Source organism: Crocodylus porosus, unplaced genomic scaffold (assembly GCF_001723895.1).
Source record: "Crocodylus porosus isolate Cpor-Errol unplaced genomic scaffold, CroPor_comp1, whole genome shotgun sequence".
NCBI classification, from domain to species: domain Eukaryota; kingdom Metazoa; phylum Chordata; order Crocodylia; family Crocodylidae; genus Crocodylus; species Crocodylus porosus.
The window spans coordinates 76,440,476-76,464,292 of NW_017728949.1; the positions used below are offsets into that span (position 1 = coordinate 76,440,476).

The following is a 23,817-nucleotide window of genomic DNA, read 5'->3' on the forward strand; positions in this document are numbered from 1 at the left end:
TCACTATGTTCAAGTCTATTTCAGGCTGTTGGGGAGGTGTACCAGGGTCAGAGGCCTCTGCTCCCAGGCAGCTACTTCTGGAAGGGGGCGGGACCCCGTCAGGGGATGAAAAGCCCCGGGGGCGAGGGGCAAACCAAGCCCCTTCCCGCCCCCTCAGGGCAGAGGGCGGGGGAGGGGCAGGGCACCCCGCGGTGCGTGACTGAGCGAAGGGCGAGGCGCGCCCCACACACCCACAGCCGGGCGGGGGCGCATGCGCTCAGGTGCGGCGCTGCCCCGCCCCTCCCCCGCGAGAAGGCGGCGGGCGGAGGGTGCGGATTGGACGCCGCGCCTGTCAATCTGGGGCCCGCCCCGCCCGACAGGCCGCGGCGCTGGGGGCGGGGGGAGGGGAAAGGAGGCGAGGAAACAAAAACAATCGCCCGGGCACCGCCATCTTGGCTCCGTTCTCCGCACCACGCGAGTGAATGGGTAGCTATGAAATTACCACGGGGGCGCCGCAGGGCACGGAGGGCCGCTCCGACCTGCCTGGGGGGCCCTAGAGCCGGCGCCTGCCCCTCGCCAGCCCCTCGGCCCCGCGGCGTCGGGGACAAAGTTGGTGGGCGCCGCCGTCGCGCCCGGGAGCCCAGACGGTTGAGCGCGGCGCCGGAGCTGGGCGCGAGTCGCGGGCAGAGCTAGGGCCGGCCGGGGGCGCTCGGCGAGGAGCTGGTCCCCTCCTCCGGCGGGGGAGCTGGGCCCCCGCCACAGCCCGGCCCGGCCCGGCCGGTTTCTCCGCCTCCGCGCCCAACACAGCGCTCGGGGGGATCGTGCTGCCGGCCATGCAGCGGAGAGCGAGCGGGCCGACGTGACGGCAGGAGGGAGGCAGTGAGGAGCTGCGGACGCCCGGGGGGATTTGCTCGGCTTGTCCCTCGCTCCCGGGGCGGCTCCGGCGGGCCCCTCGGCGCTATTCAAAGCCAACTTCCATACGGCCCACGTGTGCGCGGTAGCGCGGCTCGACCGGGCAGGCGGGCTGCTGGCCGGCCTCGGCGGCTCGCTGGGGTTTTCTTCTCGGACGCTGGTGGCTCCTCGCCTGAGCACTACACACTGCGGAGCCGAAGACAGCTGCTGGCTGGTTGCAGCCCAGCCCTCCCCAGGATGCTTTTCGGAGCTTGACGGGGGAAAAAGGAGTGGAGCTGTATTCTTGACAGTTAATTATTTCTCTTACATAAAACAAAACAGCAAAGTCAACGGTTTCCCCCGTGAACTTTTTCTAAATGGATTCTTAACGTGCTTTTATGAAGTGCATTTTGCCACTCTTTGTACAGAAGCCAAATGACACGTGTATTTTGAATTACGTTTCCAAATATACACATCCCCCCTGTACTGTGGATCTCTCCAGACAGAGCTGGAGGGGCCGTCAGTCTCTCAGAAAAATCCGGTTTTACTATTTTACGAACGCTCTCCTCTCCACATCTGTTGCTTTAGATTGCTTTATAACTGGTGTGTAAAAAAGAAAAAGAAAAAAAAGGGGGGGGGGTGGGGATTTTCTACTTGGAAGACCCAGGAACCTGGCTGCTTAGAAACATCTCTATATTCTAAGTGTATTTGGAAAATGGGAGCTGCTACCAAGTTGGCGTTTGCTGTTTTTCTTATCTCTTGTTCTTCAGGTGAGCAAAACTCCTTTTTATTTTTTCTACCATTTAAATTGATAATTGTGGAGTCCAGCTTGCAAACTTCAGCTGACTCTCGATCCTGTCTGACTTAGTAACTGAGGTGATGGAGTGGCTAGGGATGAAAATAGTGACAGTCGCCTTTTTGTGTTCATTAGCCTTGAGATTCTGTCATCCAGCATTTCCACTGTACGTGGCCTGTGATTTTTTTTTTTCTTCAGTTGTTGCTATGTTAACTGTACATTTTCTTTGCAAACTACTGATTTCAAAGTTGACTGACTGTATGGTAGGTTAGTTGCATGTTTTTGTTTAAAACATTTTAAGAAAATGCGTGATGAGACGATATCTAACTTCTTGTAGGTCTCTTATTTGGAATAGTTAGTGGTGAGCTTCAGTGTCCTGTAGTGGTGTTTAAAAATAGTTACTATTCTGAAAGTATTAGCTAGTGATATATAGATGCACATGTACACAAGGGCAGGCTTTTAAATTGCCCCATAGAATATTTTGCAAAACTTATCTTTCTGAGGTCTAATATGTGGTGCTTCTTTTAACTTTACATTTGAAAATCTACTTTGAAATGGCTGCTCTTAATTGTATGGGAAAAATGTCTGAGAACTGGAGGCTTGTCAAAATACTTTTTTCATAGCAACCAGTGGTTGGAAGAATTGCTTAATACCATTTCACTCACTGGGAACTCAGCACTCCCACAAAAGGCCACATTCATCTACTAATCCTGGATAGCATAACTGATCTGAAATCAGTCTTAAATTTCCAACCCGTTATGTAGGTGACTTCTTAACCCTCTGTTCAGTATAGTGTGTAAAAGTGGAATTGCCTAGTACTCTTATGGTTCTTCCAGTTGGCTTCATCTAGTCACGTTTTCATTTTATTTTCTGTATGTAGATGGCTTGCTTTCTATACCAGAGTGTTCTTAAATTGAAACTCTAATGTGTAGGATTCTGCTGAATGGTACATTTCCTTGTGGTTATTAAATGGATAGTCTAGTCTTGTGTCTGTAATGTTATTGATCAGTTCTGTGTGGGCTGAATGTGCTGTGAAATGGTGATCACTGCCAGAAATTAACCAAAAGTATCATGTCTGTTTAAATGGAAGAACACATTAAAGACAGCAGGACACTTTTTAATGTCAGATAAAAATGATACCAGTTGTTTTCTTGTTGGGTTTTTTTTCCCCTTCCTAAATGAAACACAGTAGCCTTCAGGGAAGTGGTTGAAGCCTTTTTTGTCTTTCAGTGAAAGTTTGGCATGTAACATTGAGTAATAAAGCTATTATCTTTTTAAAAACAACTTGTTCTTGAGTTCAGGAGTTTCTTTTGTTGACATTTTGAAATGACTTTTATGCTCATCAAGTCCTCTTTATTTCTTCCTTCCTTCCTTCCTCACTTCATTACTATCATCCTACTGCCTCAGCAACGGAGCAGTTCTCATATACCTATCTTGCTTACCTAATCAGTCACAACTTAAACCACACCACAGTCTTCTCTAGCATGCTTCTGGCCACTGTTGTAATTGGCAGCAAGAGAACTGATGTTAAATATTAATCTTGTCTACTCTAGCTCAGGAAATGGAAATACCAGAAAACTAACTCGTTAAATTATGGAATACAGTTCATATTAATTGTATATCACTGTTTTCCAGACGTTATGAATATTTTGTAACGTATTATTTTCTACAGATTTATGGTATTGCTATGGTTCACAATGTGTGTAGTTAAAAATCCAGCACAATGGTGCAATCATGAGTGTTTCTGGTGTTTCTCGTGTTTTGTTCTGTTTTAAACTGTGAAGTGAAAATGCAACTTCTTCCACCAATGCAGTTGAGCAATCTGGATTGAAAGGCATTTCTGCTTAAAGCTCTTTCATTCAAGTAAGTTGGCCACTATGAAGGGATTTCTGTACTTAATTCTAGCGTTGCAATTTGTTTTGTTTCCTGTGTTTGCATGTGTTCAGCTCGCATCAGATTACATTTTAATTTAATAGCTTTGTCTACAACCACTTGCTAAAGTTATGCATGGACAGACTATTGGTATTAAATCTCCTTATGTAAGTGAAAACTTTACCCTCTCCTTCCTTCTAGTTAGCACTGGGACAGAGCATCTAATTTGCATTACTAAATACAAATTACCATTTTAAAACATTGGGTATATGTGGAACATTTTTGATTGCTTGGCTTTTTCTGTCTCCATACAAACTCAATTAACTGCCAAAGAAATAGAAATACCATTCCATTTACCATGTTTATTAGAGATGGACACCCTTTTCTTCTATCTACCTCCACACTTTCAAGTAAATGTTAACTTAGTGGCTTCTAGATAAAAGGAAAATCAGGAATGTACCCATCAGAACAAACTCCAGACAGTAAGATGTTAGATAAATAATTAAACAACTATCCTGCCTGAAAGTTTCCAGCATGTTCTTTCATGTGCTTTATGCTTAAATGTGTGTGTACTATTGGCAGTTTTATGCACTTCTAAAAAACAAAAGAAAAAAGTGGAAGAACTAACATGGGGCCTTAAAATTGCTTTGTACAAATCCCTTAGTATGAATTATTTACTAAAAAAAATAACATTCTCTTACAAAATACTGCTTTTCATTTAACTTGAAGATCAATTGCAAAATATTTCTAAAACATAAAGGTTTGGGGGTTTTTTTGAATTTTTTTGTTGTTAGCTGTTTTTGACACTTTGCTTTTTAAAAAATGAAAAAAGAGTTTCTAGTATGTGCAACCATATGCATTTTGGTGCCTTCTCTTTCACCTTTTACTGAAGGGCCCACCCCAAGTTTTATAGTCTATAATCCAGATAATCAGTTGTAGTGTTAATGATTTTTGTTTTGAACTGCTTGTTTAAAAAATACTTGACTCAATTGCTCTAGCCTTCACTTTGTTGACACAAATGATGTCATTTTGATATTTCTCCAGTCATCAAGCTTTTATAAAAAAAAAAAAACCAAAACAAGTCTTCAATTTCTTCTGTTTAATTTAAACAAAACTAAACCTTTTACACTTTAAGTGTTACTGAGATGCAAAAAAAACCTAACAAAGAGGTGCTGTCTCAATTATGTTCTCTTTGTAGCTCTCACAGGTCAGTCAGTTTGTGGGGAGTATCTTAAGTCATTTTGGCAAACAGAATGATAGTTTAGAAATTCTTCTCCAGTATCATCAGTCCCTCCTACGTAGTCACTCAGCTCTTTCTCTTCTTTTCTCCACCACATCTTTGGTGAAAATACAAACACTTTTGCTAGATACTAAAGGACACTATAGTAAACAATCTAAAATACTGCTAAAACTTTAGGGCAGAGTTGTGAGCTTTTTTTTCTGGAAGAGCTGAAAATAATCAAAACATTCTTTGTAACAAGTGTGTAGAGTGGTTCAAACATAAAAGGATGTTTTTCCCCCTTTTGGTATTACTTAATCCTGAGTATTACTCATGAATTGTTTCTAGTGATATGCTTCCTGTAAGCAATCCCTGGTTAGTGGTAGAAGCTGCCTAATCACCTCTTTATCTGTGATAAAATGAGTAAACATTTTAAAGATGAGCTAAACACTTAACAGTGACACAGGGTCCTTTATGCTTAAACAGCACTAACCACGCACTGTTTTTTGAAGTTCATCACTAGTGGAAAATATTCCTAACCAGCTTTCTGGCAATGCTCATAACAGGGTTTGTAATCGTGTTTAACAGAATTTTCCAGTATAACTGTGACTCCATAAGTATGATTTATACATTAGATTAAAGTACTATCATAGCCTTGTATTGATGTTTTAGTCATATTTGGAAATGGTACAACAGACTTTGTGAGAGGAGTTACCGTATCATATCTTCCAGTTGTTTAAAACTGTTGTCCATATTGGGCATTTTGGCATTACAAATTGCATTAACAGCAGTTCTGGCAGAACTGTGCTTTAGGACCATTTAATGGATGCAGTTGTAGCTAGTTTTGTTTTTATTCCCATATATTTACTATAAATACAAATGTACTTTTAAAAGGAAGAGTTTTAGAAGACATGTTTGCAGATGCGTGATGACATGATGGCTTCTCTATGTTTGAAGCAAAGTCACTGTTATAATATGTTGCAACTGCCAACGAGTAACTACTATAATCTTTGAATGGTATAGTACAGCAGTGGAAAATTATTTGAGCTCGAGGGTCACTTAATGAGTTTTGATGAACAATTCCCCCTTCTCCACCCAAGAGGGAGGAGGGGGTGTTGTGGAGAAATACCAATATATCCTATCTGGCCCACTGGGAGCCTGAGGGCTGAAGACTGCACTTATGCTGCTCTGCTTTGCTGTGCTGCATCTGGGCTGGGCCACACAACATGCAGACTCGTCCATCCCCCTGCCTGGCTTCCTGTTGGTGCTGCACAGCCTTGGCACCACAGCCATTGGCAGCTGGACCCGCACAGGACAGGTCATGATGCAGCGCTCCTAGTAACTGTCCTGCCTGCTGTGATGATCTGCTGCTGCGCTGCACCAGGAAGGTTGGGGCAGCTGCCCTCAGCTGAACCCCCTCCCTGCAGCTGGCATGGACTTACTAGTGGTGCCATGACGCGAGTGGCTCGTCACGGCAGACACAGATGGGCAGGACAGCTACTTGGCATGTTGCATTGTGCCCTGTCCCATGCAGGCCTGGTTGCTGGCAGCCACAGTGCCAAGAGTGTGCAGGCGAAGCGCTTCTAGGACGCATGGGCAAAATGCGGACCACCAGGCCATTCTATCTAGCCTACGGCGCCCCTAAAAAATTTAGAAAAGTAACAGTTGTCTGCCCCTGGCTGCCTGTCATGTGGCCCTTGATGGCTTGCCAAAACTCAGTAAGTGGCCCTCCACCCAAAATAATTGCCCGCCCTGCTCTAGGAAGCAGGGTGGGGAGGGGAGGGGCAGAGAAATCTGTGCTTTGCCTAGTCAATGCCCTGCCTCAGCTGTGGGCACAGTCCTCTTTCCTCAGCTTCTGAAGGCAGCTGCTAGGCCAGATTTTGCCCACCCCTAGTATAGTAGCTTTCAGTCTGATCATGCTAGCTGGGTTAATTATTCCCTTCAGCTTCTAAGCGTTATCCCTGCTCATTCTGCTAAAAAGATCCTTGGGGCTTCATCTTGGTTTGCTTACAGATGACAACGGTAAAAAAACAACTGTTTTAACATTACTTTACTTGGAAGTTAGAGTGGATTAGTTTCTTCCTGCATAAGTGATGCTATTAAAATCTAAGATATTTTAAAATGACTTTCTTTTCCATCTCACTCTAAAAGATCATTTTATCATCTCTTTAATATTTGTTTCCCTTATGAAAACATTCCCTGAAACTTATTGGCTCTTGTTTGAACTTTGTGCTTTTTGTTTTAGAGCAGTCTTACGGAGCTTCTGTGTCTTTTTTTCCTCCTTGAACATGAAGCTACATAGTAAAAACAATGGCTTTTGCTTTTTATGTGGAATATTTGGGAGGCAAATGAGATGGAGGACAAAATATGAAATCTAGTCTTGTAGAAAACATTGTGACTTGGAACTCAGTTTTAATGGTTTCCAAGATAAATGGTCCAGTACTGGTTAGCGGACACAATGGTAGAGTTAATATGGGGTGGCAAAAGGTAGCAGTTGGATGAGGTTTCATTTACGCTACACAGTTCTGCTGGCACAATACCACCGCTTCTTTCAGCTGACAACAGCTGTGGTCACTTTTTTTTTATCCTTCTGCCCTCTTTCAGCTTCAGAGGGTGGTAATGGGATTATTACCATTGACTTAGTATTTTGGGAGAAGGAAAGGTGTATTTTTTCTTTTATACCTACCTCAAGGTTAGTAGAGATTTATACTTTTTCAAAAAGTTTGTAACATCTGCCATCTGGGAGGAAGAAGATACTTTTTGGTGGTGTTTTGTTTCCTTTTCTTTTTCTGCTTCATCTCCTTGTACATCTGCATCCTGTAGTTCAACCTTTTTTAACAAGTGTATCCCTTCTGTCTCAAAGTTTCAGCTCATGTACCCCTCTATAGTTTTTCTTTTTTAATGTTACCAATTATGTGATATAAGGCAGGGTACACAAACTAACATTAAATGCATTATTAATATATGCATTAACTATATCATAGTTATGCCACAACAGTTTGGGCTGGTAAGTCTGTTGTGAGGGAAGGGGGGGGGGGGCATCTCGAGGCCCCCACAGTGAGGGAGGAAGTAGGGCAGGCGCTGCACAGTGTGTTTATCGGCCACATTATTGGCCACATCAGCCCAAAAAAGCTGATTGCTGATACTGTCACTTCTTTTCCTTGTATCAGTGCCGATCTGATATGGGACTGATGTATCGGTGCACCTCTAGTAATTTTTTTCTCATTCATTCTGTGTACCCCCTATGACCTTTTTAAGTACCCCTGCTTGACCACTGCTGTAGTGTCTTAGCAGCTATACCAGAACCCTTTGCTTGTGAAAAACGGACAGCTAGATTATCATGCTTTGCTTCTTCCCACCACCTTTTGAAGGTGATCCTTTCCATTAGTGCTTCCTTCTATCCTGAATTTTCTGATGCACCAAGCATGCAAGTAATGTATTTACATTTTATTTATGCCAGCGCAGTTCTGAGTAAAGCCAGTACAACCTGGAAACTTGTTGACTTCATCATGCAGCAGTAGATGCACTGGGATTTTCTGTCTGTAGTCTCCATGAGGTCCGACATTATGTCAGTTTGAAAGGTTTTTAGTAACTAAAAGCTGTACCTTTTTCACGTTTTTACCAGTATTTAGAGTTGAGCATCGTGGATTAATTTTAAGTAATATGTATTAAACCGAACTTAAAATCAGTACAAAGCCTTGTTTTAAACCTTACAAAGGCTTATTATTTAAATTGGTAATCACCATTTCTTATTTTACTTCTGAACTCTTTCCCAGAGAGATGCTGTGTCTTATTGGTTGATAACCATTAAAAAATAGATTTGCAATTGTTCATACAGCTTCCACACAGTTCAGTTCTAGCTAGCCAGGAGGCTATGCTGTACCTATACTTACTTTAAATATCTTGTACGTTTCATCAGTGTAGTTGCATTGAGGAAAAGTCATTCATTATTAAATCTTGACTGATCTATTTTTAAAGAAAATAAATAAAACTGTGCTTTGTATCATCCTATCTTGATGGGTCAGGTAGGTTTCAAGCTTTTAATAAATTTATTAATTTAAGTGACCTTAAATGTTTTTGATACATAAACGTATAACTAAACATAATTTGAGTTCAAAATTTATCTAGTGAGCAAATAAAATATTATTTGTAGTTTGTAAATCAAACTCTTGCTTCTGTCCTTTAAGATTTTAGAACTAGTAAAACACTCTTGCACCTTATAAAACAACTTTTCAGCTCTCAATTGGTGTTGCAGTTTTGAATAAACTAATCTTTCAAGAGTATTTCCTGAATAAACTGAAATAAAGAAAGATAATATAATATTCTCTTTGCCACTGCAGAAGAGGTTACTCCCATCAGCAACTGGTTTAGTACTTTTGTGAACTTTATTTCCAGGTGCTTAGCCAGTAACTTCCAGTTTTAGTTTCTTTAAAACTTCCTCTGCAGTTTTGTTCCAATGCAGTTATTTGTCTTATACATATTATTTTATATCAAAATTTAAACTTTTAAAGATTTAGGCCTTAGTATGATACATGCATTTTAAAAAAATATTTGAAATTATGACAATGGTATTTGGTCTTAGTGGAACCATATTAAGCGGTTGACTAAGTCTTAGAAACATAACTTTTCAATAAATATTGCTCTCTCAAATTTTCCCTTTTCTCTTGTTTTGTTCTTCTCTGCTCCCCCTGCAAAAGTAACTGTTTTTATATCTGTGGTTTTATATCTGTGACTTTCAACCTGTGTTCCGTGGACCGCTGGGTGTCTACAGATTGTCTGAGGGGTCCGCGAAAGATGACTACGATCAATGAAAAGTATGTGGTTATACACACTTACAATTCAAAGGGGTGCACACCTCCGTTTAAAGTTTCAAAAGGGGTCTGCATTTCCTTTCAGAGTTTTTTTTTTTGTTTGTTTTGTTTTGTTTTGTTTTTTGTTTGTTTGCTTTGGTTTTTTAGGGGTTTGCAAATGAAAAAAAGGATGAAAACCACTGGTTTAGATTTATCCACTTCAGATGATAATATATATGTTCTTTTTTTAGATATGGAAAAAGTAAAGCATGATCAAAGTCACAGTAGATTAGGAGGCTGTTTTTTTTTGTTTTTTTTAATATAATCACTCAATAAATAAAGAAGTTTTTGTTTTTGCTTTTGTTCTCTTGCAGTTTTAACTATAGATCAGAGACATAGTTTTTATTTATTTTTATCTGCACACTTATGTCTTACTGTATTTAGGGAGGCTTCATACCCATTTCTGTGGTGATCTTTCCTTTTCAGTGGGGATTATGGAGGGTCACTCCTAAACTTTTAATTGTTAGATATGTGGCACAGGCTCATGAGAAATTAGGACTGGAAGGGACCACATACATTCAATCCCTGCTGAATACAGGATCATCCTTGACTAAACCATTCTAGTCTAATGTCTGTTCAAACTAGGGACGTGAAAGATTAAATGATTAGTTGTTTAACTGATAAGCCCAGTGATAATCGGTTACTTTGAGTTATTATTTAGCACAAGACTGGGTGCAGTCTGGCAGGGAAGGGGGAGAAGGGAAGCCATGTGGTGCTCGAGCAGAAACTGGAAGGTGGTAGGGGAGGTACAAGGGAAGGAGGAATGAGGGGGAAGGGGGCCCTCACTTGAGGTTAAAGAGGAAAACAGTGGCAGTCCAGTGACTCATCAGTTAAGCAGTTAGCTCCGGGGCAGGCAATTAATTCGGCTTAATGAGTATGGGTGAGGTATACGGCTGTCAAGGGCTGCAAGGGCAGCCCCTGTCCCGTGATGGGTGTCCCACCCCCTGGTTGCAATCTTAGGACTGGAAGTCCTACCTCGAACCCCTGACCTTTGCCACCAGAAGTCCCTCTGCTTTCCCTGGTAGTACTCCGGGGCCGGGGGGGGGAGGTGCTGCTATCTTGAAAGCAGAAAAAAACCAAATCATATAACAAAAAATCAACTGTCTACTATAATTTACTTTAATTTTTTTTTTAAATGTATTTCTTTTTGTCCTGATTTGTGTGTGTTTGCATAGTGTATTTAGAAGCAATTGCGCAATAACTTAAAATACAGCCCCACTCTTGTATATTGTGTGCAGGGTGTTATGTGGGGGGATGTGGTTGGGGAGTGGATGTGGGGGGTGTGAATGGGTATGGGGTTATGTGGTTGGGGTAGGGACAGTGAGAGGGTATGAGGTTTTGGTGGGTGGGATGGAAGTGTGTGTGGGAGGGTATGTTTGGGGGGGAATGGTGGTGGGTTGGGGTTAGGTTCTTGGAGTCCCTGGGGCTGCATGTAGTGGTAGTGAGCAAGGCCAGCACCATCTGGCCTTGTAGCACAAAGTTCCCTGTGCTTCCTCCCTGTTCCCTGGCTGCTTGTTCATAGGTGCTTCATCCCTCTTGGCCTGTGGTTTCAGGTGAGCTGCGTTGCTCCCAGCAGCACCCATGTTTGAGCTGCTGTGTTATCATTTAACCAATATAATTCGACTAGGTTAAGTGGACAATTTTGTTATTAAATTATAATTACATCCCTAGTCTAAACTGCTTTTAAAAACTTCCAGGAATGGAAATTCCATAGTTTCTCTAGGTAGCCTGTTCCAATGCTTGACAGCCCATGTAGGTAGAAAGCTCCTGCTAATTTCCAGCCTGAATTTCCTCTGCTGCAGCTTAAGATCATTGATTCTAATCCTGTCCCTTACAGCTGCTGAGAAAAGTCCTTCCCCATTCTCTGTCACTCTTTGAGTATTTGAAAACTGTTATCAAATCCTCCTCCTTCTTCTTGTCTTCTCTTCAGAGTAAACAATCAAGTTCTTCCTAAAACTTTTGTTGCTCTCTGGATTCTTTCTATTCTGTTCACATTTTTCTTGAAATATGGGACCCAAAACTGGAAATGGTACTCTGGGTCAGGCCTTAACAGTGCTGAGTAGTGGAAGAATCTCTTCCCTGGACTCTGCACATGACACCATATTAATACAACCCAGTGTGCTGTTGGCTTTTTTGCAGCGAGAGCATGCTTGATGCCTCATACTTACTTGATAGTCCACTCTCGCCCCTAGGTCCTTCTCCACAGTAGTGCAGCCTAGTTATTCATTCCTCAGTCTATATTTGTGCATGTAATTATTTTTTCTCAAGTGCAGGAGTTAACACTTGCCCTTCTTGAATTTCATGTTTGGTGTTTGGACCATTTCTCCAGCCTATCATTCTGGATACTAGCCCTACCTTCCAGAGTGTCTGCAACTCCACCCAACCTGGCATCATCTACCAGTTTACTAAGCATGCACTGTCCTGTTTTTCAAATCATAAATGAAGATGTTGAACAATACTGGACCTAGGACAGACCTCTGAGGAATCCTAGTTGGTTAAGGTCTCTGAAATTTGTCAAATACCAATTGCTTCAAAGTGTTTCTTCTATTTTGTTTACTATCTTGTTAAGTTTAAAGTTGAACCTTTATAAAGGTTGTTCAAGTAGTTGTAGTGATGTGTAGTTTGCTTTTTGTTTGTGTTTTGAAAACTTAGATCCGTTTTGATGTTTATAGACATTTTTAAGACCAAGTTATTAGATAATTTAAATACACCTGAATCCTTTTATCAAATCGTTTTATCCTTTTATGAATTTTAGAATTACCTTGCCGCTTCGGTGGGCAGAAAAAAAGCCCTCTCCTGTCTATGTAAGCAACCTACAGCAATAGAGGAAGTGGCATAATTGATTAGGTTCAGTACTGTGAAATGCTACTGTAAACCTAAAAAGGGTGATGGTGGGAGAAGTCTTTTACTTGAAGTGTTAGAGTAATGTAGCTGTGGTAGTCCAGGAAATAAGAGGGGCAAAGATTATTGTGGGTGATGGCTTTAATGGGCCAGTTACATGGTTGGGATAGAACATGCAGTTGGGATATTATAGTAATAGTCTCCTAGTTACAGTAGTCTTGGTCACTGTTTGTCATTTATTACATATAGATGCTTTTGAAATGTAGGTGGTGGGTATCTGTTTTAAGTTTCAAAGGGGTTTGTTTACGTTTTCATGTCTCTTAGTTTCAAGGCACTAAGCCTATTAGAACTGTATAGAATTGACCCAGATTGTCATTAAACGTGTATAACAAATCTGACAGTATTTTGATTATGAAGGTACTTTAAGCTGAAACTAGAATAGGGCAAGTTATTGACTATAATTTGCGTGGTATAATTAGTGAATTTCAGAGCGGTCAAGGTGACCAGTTTTTTGCTTTGCAGATTAGCCAGGAATTATACTATTATTTTTTTAGATTTGGTCCAAGAGAACATAGCAAGGCTGATCCGTAAACCATGGTTTTAGAATCAAGAATTCTCTACATATTAACTTGATGGAGACATCACTTTCACGCACTAATAGTTTCATGATTATCTTTCACATTTTCTATTGACAAATGGTCAGTTTTTTATTGTTAAAAACAAAATACATAAACAACATTAGACAAGGCATTAGAGACTTTATTGAAAGAAAGCTGCAGATAATGATGACAAGAAATGGCATGACTTTGAGTACCGAGCAACCAAGTTAAAACTCAGGAGGCAGTGGTTGAGTGTTTTGGCACCAGAGAGAGAAGCATCTCTCTTATGCATGGGCATTCTGCCCTAGCAACCCTTGAGAGATGACACTAGCCGCATTTCTCTGGCATGGTGATTGACCAAATTCATAAGTTTATCAGAGGCTTTTTATATTGGACAGCCTGTTTGGACGACTGGAGTTTTATGTCCAGTTTAGGGTACCACGGTTAAAGAAAGATTGGACCCTGTTAGAGTACATAGAAAAACAAAAAAAGATGAGAAGTCTAGAAAATATGAGCTGTGGTGACCATTTGAAATTTATTAGGTTTGCTTAGCTCAGATAAGAGAAGATTTGAGATGTCAAGTACTGCAAAAAGGGGAAGGGTAAACGTTTCCTGTTCTGTCCCCAGCCTTTATGGGTAATTAGCAGACTTCAACAACAATAAGGAAGGTTTAGGTTAGATACTAAAAACGTTTCTAACTGTAGTTATAGATAACCATTGCAGTTGAAAAGTTGTGGGATCTCTATTATTGGAGGCCTTTAAGAGTAAGTTAGTCCAGTCTGTCAGGGGTGGGTTTGGTATAACTTACCACAGGGGATTCCCTCTAGGCAGGGTTCAGTGGTAGAATTCTTGTCTGCCACACAGGAGACCCCAGTTTAATTCTTGGACACTTAAAAAACCAGCCATGGAGGCACCAAACATCTGGACTCGGTTTGGCCTTTGGATTATGTCTCAGTGGCTTAAAGGTGGGGATGGAGGGTCTGGGCAGCCTCCACTCCTCCAAAACTCCTGCCTAGGCATATGCATCGAAGGTCTGAGTGACCTCATGTCTGTTTTTCATATGTAGCTGGGAAGGTCCTCACCTGCATTCTCCTCAATCAACTCTATTTCCTTGCTGAGGAGGAAATACCCAAGTGTGTTTTCAGACCACTTAGAAGGTAGGCTAGATACGATCTCTGTTGCTAGACAGCAGCAGGAGAATTGCTGTGAGCAACACCAAGATATTTACGTGACCTTTATTGACCTGGCTGCAGCATGTGAATCAACCAGTAGAGGCCTGGTGAGAGATGCTGATGAAATTTGGATGCCTACCAAAATGTGTTGCCTTTATCCTGCTCCTTCACAATGACAATCCAGCAACCGTCCTAAGTAATGGCTTGGCAACAGACCCCTTTACTATTAGAACTGGAGTTCAACAAGAATGGGTGATTATACCAACACTCTTTTCCATCTGTATTCTATCAATTCTGCATGTCATTGCTGATGGGCTTCCATCTGGAGTCAAGCACCCAATATCACATGGACTGGAATCTCTTTAACATCAATTAGTTAGTTACGTTCCAAATCCAAGATAAGCAACACATCCATTGGAGATCTTCAGTACATTGACAGTTGTATTGTGTGTACCCCTTGAATTGAAAAGCTCCAGGTCACTCTTGATTGCTTCTGTGGAGTGTATGAAATGCTTGCACTTGATAAGCTTTGTGAAAACCAAAATACAAATCCATCCCAAACCAGCTAGCTGCTTCTCTGTACATAATAAGAGGGCAGTCCTTGGACACTGAGTTATTACCCTTACCGGGGTAGCTGCATTTCCCAAAAAGTAAACATAGATGACAATATTCAACAATGGATAAAATCTGGCAGTGTTGTCTTTGGATGCCTCTGAAATCATGTCTTCGATGATTGTGATATCAGGAGCCAAACCAAACTTCCCATCTACCAGGCTGTTGTCATCCCTATCCTGTTGTATGGGTGTGAAACTTGGATGATGCATCAGCAGGGATCCTAGTTTTCTCTTTAAAAAAAAGCCCCAGTTTTCTGATTTTTTTTTTTTAAAAAACCTTGAACTCTACCACACACACAAATGGCAAAGGCATCAAAGATATACCCATAATGTGTGTGTATATATAGGTATCAGTTGAATACAATGTTTTACTGATATATTTACAACTTTAAAGCAATTTGGAAGACTACCAGTGCCTCAGTCATTAAAAGAGACAGACAAGGTTCATTAAAATTTAATTCAAAATACAGTAAAATCTGTTATCCTGCATCTCCCTGGTAAGGGGATTACCAGTTATGTAAACATTCTGGTTATCTGAAACCCCCCAGCAGGGGTTTTCAGGTAACATGGAGCTGGGGTGGGGTGTGCAGCAGTTGTCTGCACAGTGGCGGCAGCATGTGGTAGTGGGTGGTGGCAGACACTGCTGTTACATTCAACGCCTCCCTCCATGCACACATCTGGCCAGCCAGCCGGAAATCCTTGTTAATGGAATTTCCAGTTAGTTAAATGCTGGATAGTGGAGATTTTACTGTACCTATATATTTTTGTGTTTGGTTTTTCTATCCTGGAAAGCCAGAGCTGTCTCTGTCCCCTTCAGTCACCAGAATGTGCGTCTACCCCTGCTGCTTTGTGGGACTGAACAGCCCTGATATGCTGGTACCCTGTCCTTGCCATTGACCCTTACTCATAGCCTGACAGGCCCACCAGCTATACTGGTGCCCCTCACTCTGGAGCCTTGGTCTTGCACCTCCCCTAGCCCTACTGGTGCCCCTCTGCCCTCATTTCCCAGGTTTGTTTCCTTTAAGGGGCAAAATCCATCACACAGACACATACACCTCTCTCTCCACCCCTTTCCTCCGTGGCCCAGTGCTCCACGGTTTGGTAATGCAGTTGGAAGCCACATGGTGTGGCGGCAGGGAAACGGCTGGAGGTGAGGTGGGCCTGGGCTGCTTGGTCCTGCTGTGGGCTCTCCCTGGGTCCTACTGCCCCTGGCGCCTGTCATCTTTTACAGGCAGCCAGGAGCAGATAAATATTTATTCTCTAAATTTTTTAGGGGCCCTGCAGACCAGATAGAATGGCTGGCAGGCTAGCTGCGGCCTGCAGGCCATATTTTGTTCTCCCCTTATCTAAGCTTTCTTTAGAACTGAGTGGGTCTCTATTGTAAAATTGAATGGTTAGTTTTCAAATGGCCTGCTACTGCCAACTTTGAGGATTGCATTTATGCTCCAGAATACTCTTTCAGTTGACTTGAATGACAGTTTTGAAGTTTTGTAGCATCAGGTATGCATTATGGGGTGTGTTATGGTCTGAGCTCATTGATGAGGTCAAGATGCAACCTGTAATTTACTGACTCAGTTGAGGTGCCAGAGCACCCTGAGGTGCCTTGAGACCCATTCAGAGTGTGCTGTGGGTGCCACACAATGTTAACACCACAATCATTTGCACGTAATCCTTGCAGGATAAACCCAGAGATTTCAGAGGGGAATGCATGGTGTCAAAATCATTCTGACCTGGTTATGTCTTTGCAACAGAAGAATTTGCTGTAGTATTTTTCTACAGACAGAAAAAAAAAACTAGTGAAAGCTAAGAGCTGTCTTTTTCTAAGGGTACCTTGAATGTAACAGGGTTGAAAACCACTGCAGTAATCCCTTGAAGATGGAGAGAAAAAGAGAGAGAGGGCGAAAAAAACATTGGGATCATGCTGCTGCCTGGCTTCTTGGAAATGGTGCAGGCAGGATCCATTCAAACTAATTTTTTTAACTACGGAGAAAACTAGTATGGAAGATGTAGTTGTAGATAATGGGCAACTAAATGCCACATAGTAGAGGCCTTTGGTCTTGATGTGAAATGATGGCTTAAAGCTACTTTAAGCTATCTGAAGATGTATCAGACATCTCTGATTTATGTATGGCTCGTTATCAAACTTATTTTCAGTTGTAAAATGAGAAACCTTTTTTTCTAATGAAAAGCAACAATACAGTACCTGCAAACATTCTAAAACCTTTTTGCAGGCTAGCGAAGTCATGATCTAGTAATTTTTTGTACCAGTAGTACCTAGTAGTAATGTGCCTTTTTCTTGTTTACAGTGCTCTGACTTCAGTTACATTTCTGGCAACTTTTTTTTTCCATGTAGGCAAGCTGTTAGTAAGTGATTCCATGGATTTTCCTCCCTTCCCTCAAACTCAACTGGCACCCTTGTCTATAGTTAATTTTGTGCTGAGTCTCATTTCAAAAGCTGGGTTTTGTGGTTAAAACCATACAAACTGATTTAAGAAGTATAATACCTAAGGATCATTTGTTATGGTAAATGAAGTGCTGTACCTTTACCTATATTCATTCAAAAAGATTAAAGAAAAGGTTTAATTCTTGCTCCTGAATAATCCACATCTGTCAAGTACTTGCTTCTCATAATCACTTGGTTCTGTGAGTCTTTTCTTTCTTTTACCACAGAGATGCGGATGCAACTTTCAAAATATCTTTCAGTGTTGATGATGATTTTGCTGGGGTGCGAGTGTGTGTAATGCATATGCAAACAAGCAGTGACAGGACTAAGGGTGGGTGAGAGGGAGCACTCGTCCCTGGTGCCAAGTTAAGAGGAATGCTGGAATTGCCCTCCACACCTGCAGAGTCTGTGCCCCAGCAGCACAGACATATCTGATCTCCAAAACTGTCCTAGGCTGCTATTGCTTTAAGAGCAACAGAGTGGAGGCGGGCAGAACACCTTTTTTCCCCTTTCCTTCTACGCCCCTGCAGGGTGTCTCAGATGCCAACCCAAGCCTGTTACGCCACTGTACACAGCTTCTTTTCAAGCATAGAGTTGGCAATATAAGAGCAAATCAATTTTAAGTTTGTAGATGGTTGATTTGATGTACAAATATGACCTTTTTGGAAGTTTGTATTGAAAAGTATGATTGTATCCAAGTTTCATATACAGTATGTTTTGTTTTTTTTAGTTGAAAATGGGGAGAGGAGGCTTGTCTTCTAACAGTGGACATGAGTAAAATTGGATTGCTTATTTATCTTTCTAGACTTCCTACTGCTTCTGTCCAGCAGAATGTATTCCCTTGGGCTGTATGTGAAAATGTAATCTATTTGGTAAACTTATATTAAGCACAGTTAAGGGCTTGGGTGGAAATAATCTGCTTTTCTGTTTGTAAAAACTGAAAATGCTGGAAGTTCAGTTGCTAGATATTGACATGCGATAGCAAAATGTTGAATCTTAAGAGCAGTGGACCACTTGACCATTATTTGCATGTGGCTTTAAAATAAAAAAGATGAATGGGGAAGTTATTTTATTTTGAGGGTTATGGTTTTCATGTAGTAGTGGATGACCTTATGAACATTGAAATCAGTGTGTAGAAATGTATATGAGTATCATTTGTGGTAGGAGGAAAACAACTCTGACCTTGGCAAGTGAAATAAGGAAAAACTTTATATATAGTTCTTCTACAGACATGAAGCTTCTCTCACAATGAAGTATCCCAATTCTAGTGTGGGTTACTTCCCTTCCTCCTTCCCCTGCCCAAGCCAAATCAGTGGCAAAGTGCTGTTGAAGACTTTAATATTAAAATTTCTTTCTTCTTCCCACTGTGTCTCCATCTACTTTTTTGGAGATTGTAATTGCAGCAGGATTAGGTACATAACATCTAAGAAGGCATTTTTTTGAACTGCCAAGTTTTACAAGGTAAATTTTGGACTTAAAATACTTGTGTTCTCTTAGGAGGTTTTGAAAATGAACAGGGCATATGGAAACTTAGGACAGAATATTTTAAAGCAAAACAATGTCTTTTTATCCAGTGCTGTTCACTGCCATTTTTTATTATTGTACTATTTCATTTTCTGAATGCACATTTTTTTGCAAAACCTTTTTTTTCCCTCTTTTTTGTAACTTAAAGTGTTTGTAAACTAAGGCAATTTATTCCTGTAGGCAAGCATTAGGCAGTAATGCTGATATTAATTCATTTTAATTTACTACACTTTGACCCTTGTGCCTTTAGTTGTTTCTGGTCTTGTTGTCTCCCCTTTTACAGAGGTTAGATTCTGAGATTTAACTCAAGTTTTCAAACTTCTGCCTATGGTTTGTTCACAGTGAGACTACTTGAGAGCTTTTTCCATCACAAATGAAGCTTAGAAAAACCTTGGAGAGGACTGCTTATTTGTTCTGACAGTTTTTTCCTCTTCCCCCCCCCCCCCGTCTATTGATAAGGCGAATGAAAATCCCTGTGACATCTTTACTACTACAAGATTTAATGACTAATTCATTATAGTTGTTTCTGATCTCTGTCAGGTTAGACTTAACTAGTCCTTACCTTTAAATGAAATACTGTCTTTTACTTTTATATTTAATTAGTGTAAGGTTGTAGTCCTCCAAAGAGCACCCTTTGTTGCTATGAAGCAGCAGTGTACCTCTGCTGTACTTTTTTTCCTTTGGAGAATAATTTGCTAGAATTGATAGATGGAGCATAGATGAAGGTTTGTACCACTATATGGGGTAGAGAAACTAGCTTATAAAACTCTGAGGTTTTGGTTTATATTATGAAAAAAGTAGTGAATCAAGCTGGTGGTTTATTCCTTTGCATGTTCTTCCTCTTCTGAACTTTCTCTGTTTGCTATTGACATGGGGTAGGAAGTGAGTTTATGAGGCTGTGGTTCTCTGCCTTGTCAGACTCCATAACTTAGGAATTTAGTCACAGCCCTATTGAGAAGCACAGGTGTAAAGCAGTCATTTTTTTTTCTTTCTTTCCAACCAGGATGCCATGGCATGCTGGGATGCCATGAGATCATTTGAAGGGTGCACTGGCACCTGACCCTACCCAGCATCATGCTGACTGGTGAAAGCTAGAGCTGCTTCTCTGGGAACCTCCATTGCTGCTGTCTTGGCTCCCAGCAGTCCCTGCACTGGCTGCTCCCACACTCTAACCAGTGCTCTCCATGGCAGGCAAGCAAAGGACTGCGAGGGCAGGTGGTTCTGGTCAGGGGCCTGTAGGCTAGGGATAGAAGTTAAACTGGTTTGTGTGCAAGTGATCAGAAACTGGTTTAAACCTGTAATAGAACAGAAGTTCAGTGAACATAAACCAGTTTCAAAATGGCTAAAACTGGTTTAAGATAAACCTGGTTGAATGTTGACTGAGACTTAATGGATTTGTGTCAAACCAATTTATGGAACTTGTGTCCCAGACCCCTTCATGGTTTAAGTTAAATCAGAGTCCCCCAGTATCACAGCATACTTTTCAGGCCCGGTCTGAGCTGTCTGCTCTAAAGAGGAAAGGCTGGCCTTGCCCCTCCCCTTCCTAGCTGGACCTCCAGCTTGCTGAGAGAGGTGGAGACTGCAGGCACAGCAGTGTCTTCCTGGCTCCCCCCTCCCTTCCCCCCCCCCCTTTGCTGCTAACTGCTCAAGTGGGGATCCTCCTCCCACAGCATAGACCCCAGCTGGCCTCTGGTCATGGTCATGCTACCTAATGCTGAGAAGTGTCCATTTGTGTGTCTCCAATTTCACTGGAATAAAGGCAGACAGGACAGTGTCCACTTAAGGCTTTTGGAATTAATCAGCAGGTCAGCTGGTAATGTCTGTCCATTCTTCCTTGGTTATGAAGAGAAAAAACTGGTTATGAAGAGCTTGAACTTTTTTTGTTCTCTCGATGGACTGATAAGCTTTGTGTTCTGATAGTCTCCCTGGTGGCTGCTGGCTTGCTTCAAAGGCTGTGTTCTGATAGTGTACAAGAGGGGACAGAGAGAGGTGTGAGAAATGGCCTGGTTTGCAATTCATGGGACCTGTGAAGAAGCAGGGTGAGGGAGATTGAAAAACTCAGTAGCATCAACAGATGCATGCACTGCATACAACCAGTCCCCCTCACCCTCTTTGCCTTAGAGTGCTAGCTGAGGGCTGGGTTCTGGCAACATTCCAGTCCCTTGAGTGGGAGAAGCCTGGGCAGGGCTCCATTCCCCTCCCCCTCCAGGTGCACCCTGGCTGGGGATTGTGCAGGACAGGGTGGGGGCTTAAACCCCTCCCTATTCAGAGCATCCTTCCAGGGCTTGGCCACGTCCCTTCTCTTTGCACTGGAAGGGAAGGAAGGGCTCACTAGCACTGACCAACTTCTAGCCTGAGACACTGCAGGCATGTGCCTGCATTTCCTGAATCAAAAGTGAATGTCTGTCCACTTGCAAATCAGTTTAATTTCTGCAGGTTAGATTAACCTGTAAAGATTGACTCAATTGAGGCTTGGGCTTTTTGAATGGCTGTCTCTAGTCCTATGTTTAAGCATGTTTTTGCTCAGTCAGTTACGGAATGAGTTGAAAGATGTCTTAGAAAAACCATTTTGATCTTGGTGCTTAGATGAAATATTAGGTTTTCCCACCTGGCCTTACAGTAGAACTGAGTTTAAAAAATAGATGTCTTCCACTTGCATGGCCTGTAAGACAGGCAACTACATACACTTCATTATTTGTGTAGCACTTAATGTGAGTGCAGTGCTGTGCAAAGCAGAGATGGTAACACCCTGTAGTTAAGGATTTTGCATTATAAGAGAGCCAGTCTTGCACTTGTTACACACACAAAGCCTGCAAAGATTTGAGGGTCCAAGAAATGCATGACTAGGCACAAGTTGATGCTACAACAAGAAATGAGAAGAAAAGATATGGGGATGAAATTGTTTCCAGTGATGCCAAAGTCAAAACCAAGGAGTGTATCAGGGTTTTAAAGATCTGAATGCACTGAGGTTTTCTGCTTTAGAGAAATAATGAGTTTGAAGAAAGTAAGGATAGAAACATAATGCATGAGGTCAGCAGACAGAGAATGTGTCATATTGTCTCAAATGGCAAGGAGAAAAACGACAGTGATGTTAAAAGGAAAAGCTCCTGGTAAAAATCTTCCTGAAAATATTGTTTGAAGCTGATTTTAAAGTAGCCTGATGCTAAAAGCAGATGCTGCTGCAGAATGGTGTGTTGAAATATTGTACTGTGTCTTTTTTCCTGATCTCATTTTGGACCTGTTAACCTTTCTACACCTGCCTCTTGTTAAAGATAAATTAACATATGGATATCCTCAGAAGAGGATGGGGTGAGGGGGAAGGGCTGTCAACTAAGATTGTAGACAGGTAGGTCTCGACCTCATTGGACACAAATTTATGAAGAAGTGCCTTGAGAACTGAGTGGCACCCAGTTTCAAAAGCTAATTTATATTAGTGTTTATCTTGCTACAGGCAGGTTGGGTAGTGGTTGTGGTGGATTGGCTAGAGAAGGACAAGTCTGAGCCTGCGTTTATCTGCTTAGTGTATCCATTTATCTCTGCAGGCTGTGCTGGATCTTTTAGAGAATCTGGCAGGACCCTAGCTGAAAATCACTGCTTGAGGGAATTTATTGCTGAGGCCACTATTCTACTTACATAGCAGACAGATAGAAGTGAGTGGAAACCAAGATAGACTGAGAAAGCATTTCTCTTTTGAATTTGCTTTTTATTCTAAGAAATAACCTGTATTTTCTTGCCTACTGCATACTCCTAAATAAGATGCATACTTTCTTTTCTGGAAGGTGAAAAGAATTCATAGAAGTAGGGTTGGAAGGGACCTTGTAGATCTTCAAGTCCAACCCCCTGCCTGGGCAGGAGAAACTGGGCTCAAATGACTCCAGCCAGGTAGTCATCAAGCCTCTTCTTAAAGACCCCCAGGGTAGGAGCCAGCACTACTTCCCTTGGAAGTTGGTTCCAGATCCTAGCTGCCCTAACTGTGAAGTAGTTCTTATGGATGTCTAATCTAAACCTACTCTCCAACAACTTATGGCTGTTGCTCCTTGTTACGCCAGGGAGCACTAGGGGAAAGAAGGTCTCTCCCAAACCCTTCTGGTCCCCCCTAGTGAGTTTATAGACAGTCACCAGGTCCCCCCTCAGCCTTCTCTCGTGAAGGCTGAACAGGTTCAGGTCCCGCGGTCTCTCATTGTAGGGTCTGCCCTGTTGTCCCCCGAACATGTGGGCGGCCCTCCTCTGGACCCTCTCAATGTTGTCCACACTTTTCCTGAAGTGGGGCGCACAGAACTGGACACAGTACTCCAGCTGTGGCCTGACCAGTGTTGCATAGAGGGGGAGGATCACCTCCTTGGCCCTACTTGAGATGCACCTCTGGATTCACGACAAGGTCCAGTTAGCCCAGCCAACTGTGACCTCACATTGTCAGCACATGTTCATCTTGGAGTCAGTAATGACTCTAAGATCCCTTTTTACCTCCATGCTCTCAAGAAGGGAGTTTCCCATCTTATAAGTGTGCTGCTGGTTACTACTGCCCAAGTGCAGCACCCTGCGCTTGTCGGTGTTTGAAGTGCATCCTGTTTTTGCTAGCCCACCCTTATAACCTATCCAGGTCTTGCTGCAGTCTTTCCCTCCCTACTAGTGTGCTCACCTCACCTCAAATTTTGGTATCATCAGGAAATTTAAACAGGTTGCTTTTCACCCCGTTGTCCAAATCTCTGATAAATTGAACAGCACTGGCTCAAGGACTGAACCCTGGGGACTCCGCTGTCCACTTCTCCCCAGGTTGAATATGACCCATCCACCACCACCCTCTGAGTATGACCCTTTAACCAATCTGCAATCCATCTGACTGTGTAGGCATCAATGCCACAGTCACCTAGTTTTTTTAATGAGGATGAGGTGGGAGACGGTGTCAAAGGACTTGCTGAAGTCCACAAAGACTATGTCCATGGTGACACCTGCATCCAATGCTTTTGTGACCTGATCAAAAAAGGCAATCAGGTTGGTCTGACATGACCTGCCCCTA

The 23,817-nt window shown here is 42.2% G+C and overlaps 1 protein-coding gene across 1 annotated transcript in view; it reads left to right on the top strand.

The window, feature by feature from the left end:
* Positions 1–417: 417 nt before the first annotated feature.
* Positions 418–23,817, top strand: part of ACVR2A (activin A receptor type 2A) — an 83,447-nt gene continuing 60,047 nt past the window's right edge. Inside the window, exon 1 of the mRNA XM_019553946.1 lies at positions 418–1,640. Within this exon, the coding sequence (XP_019409491.1) occupies positions 1,586–1,640 (55 nt within the window). The 5' untranslated portion in view covers positions 418–1,585. The remainder of the gene's footprint in view (positions 1,641–23,817) is intronic.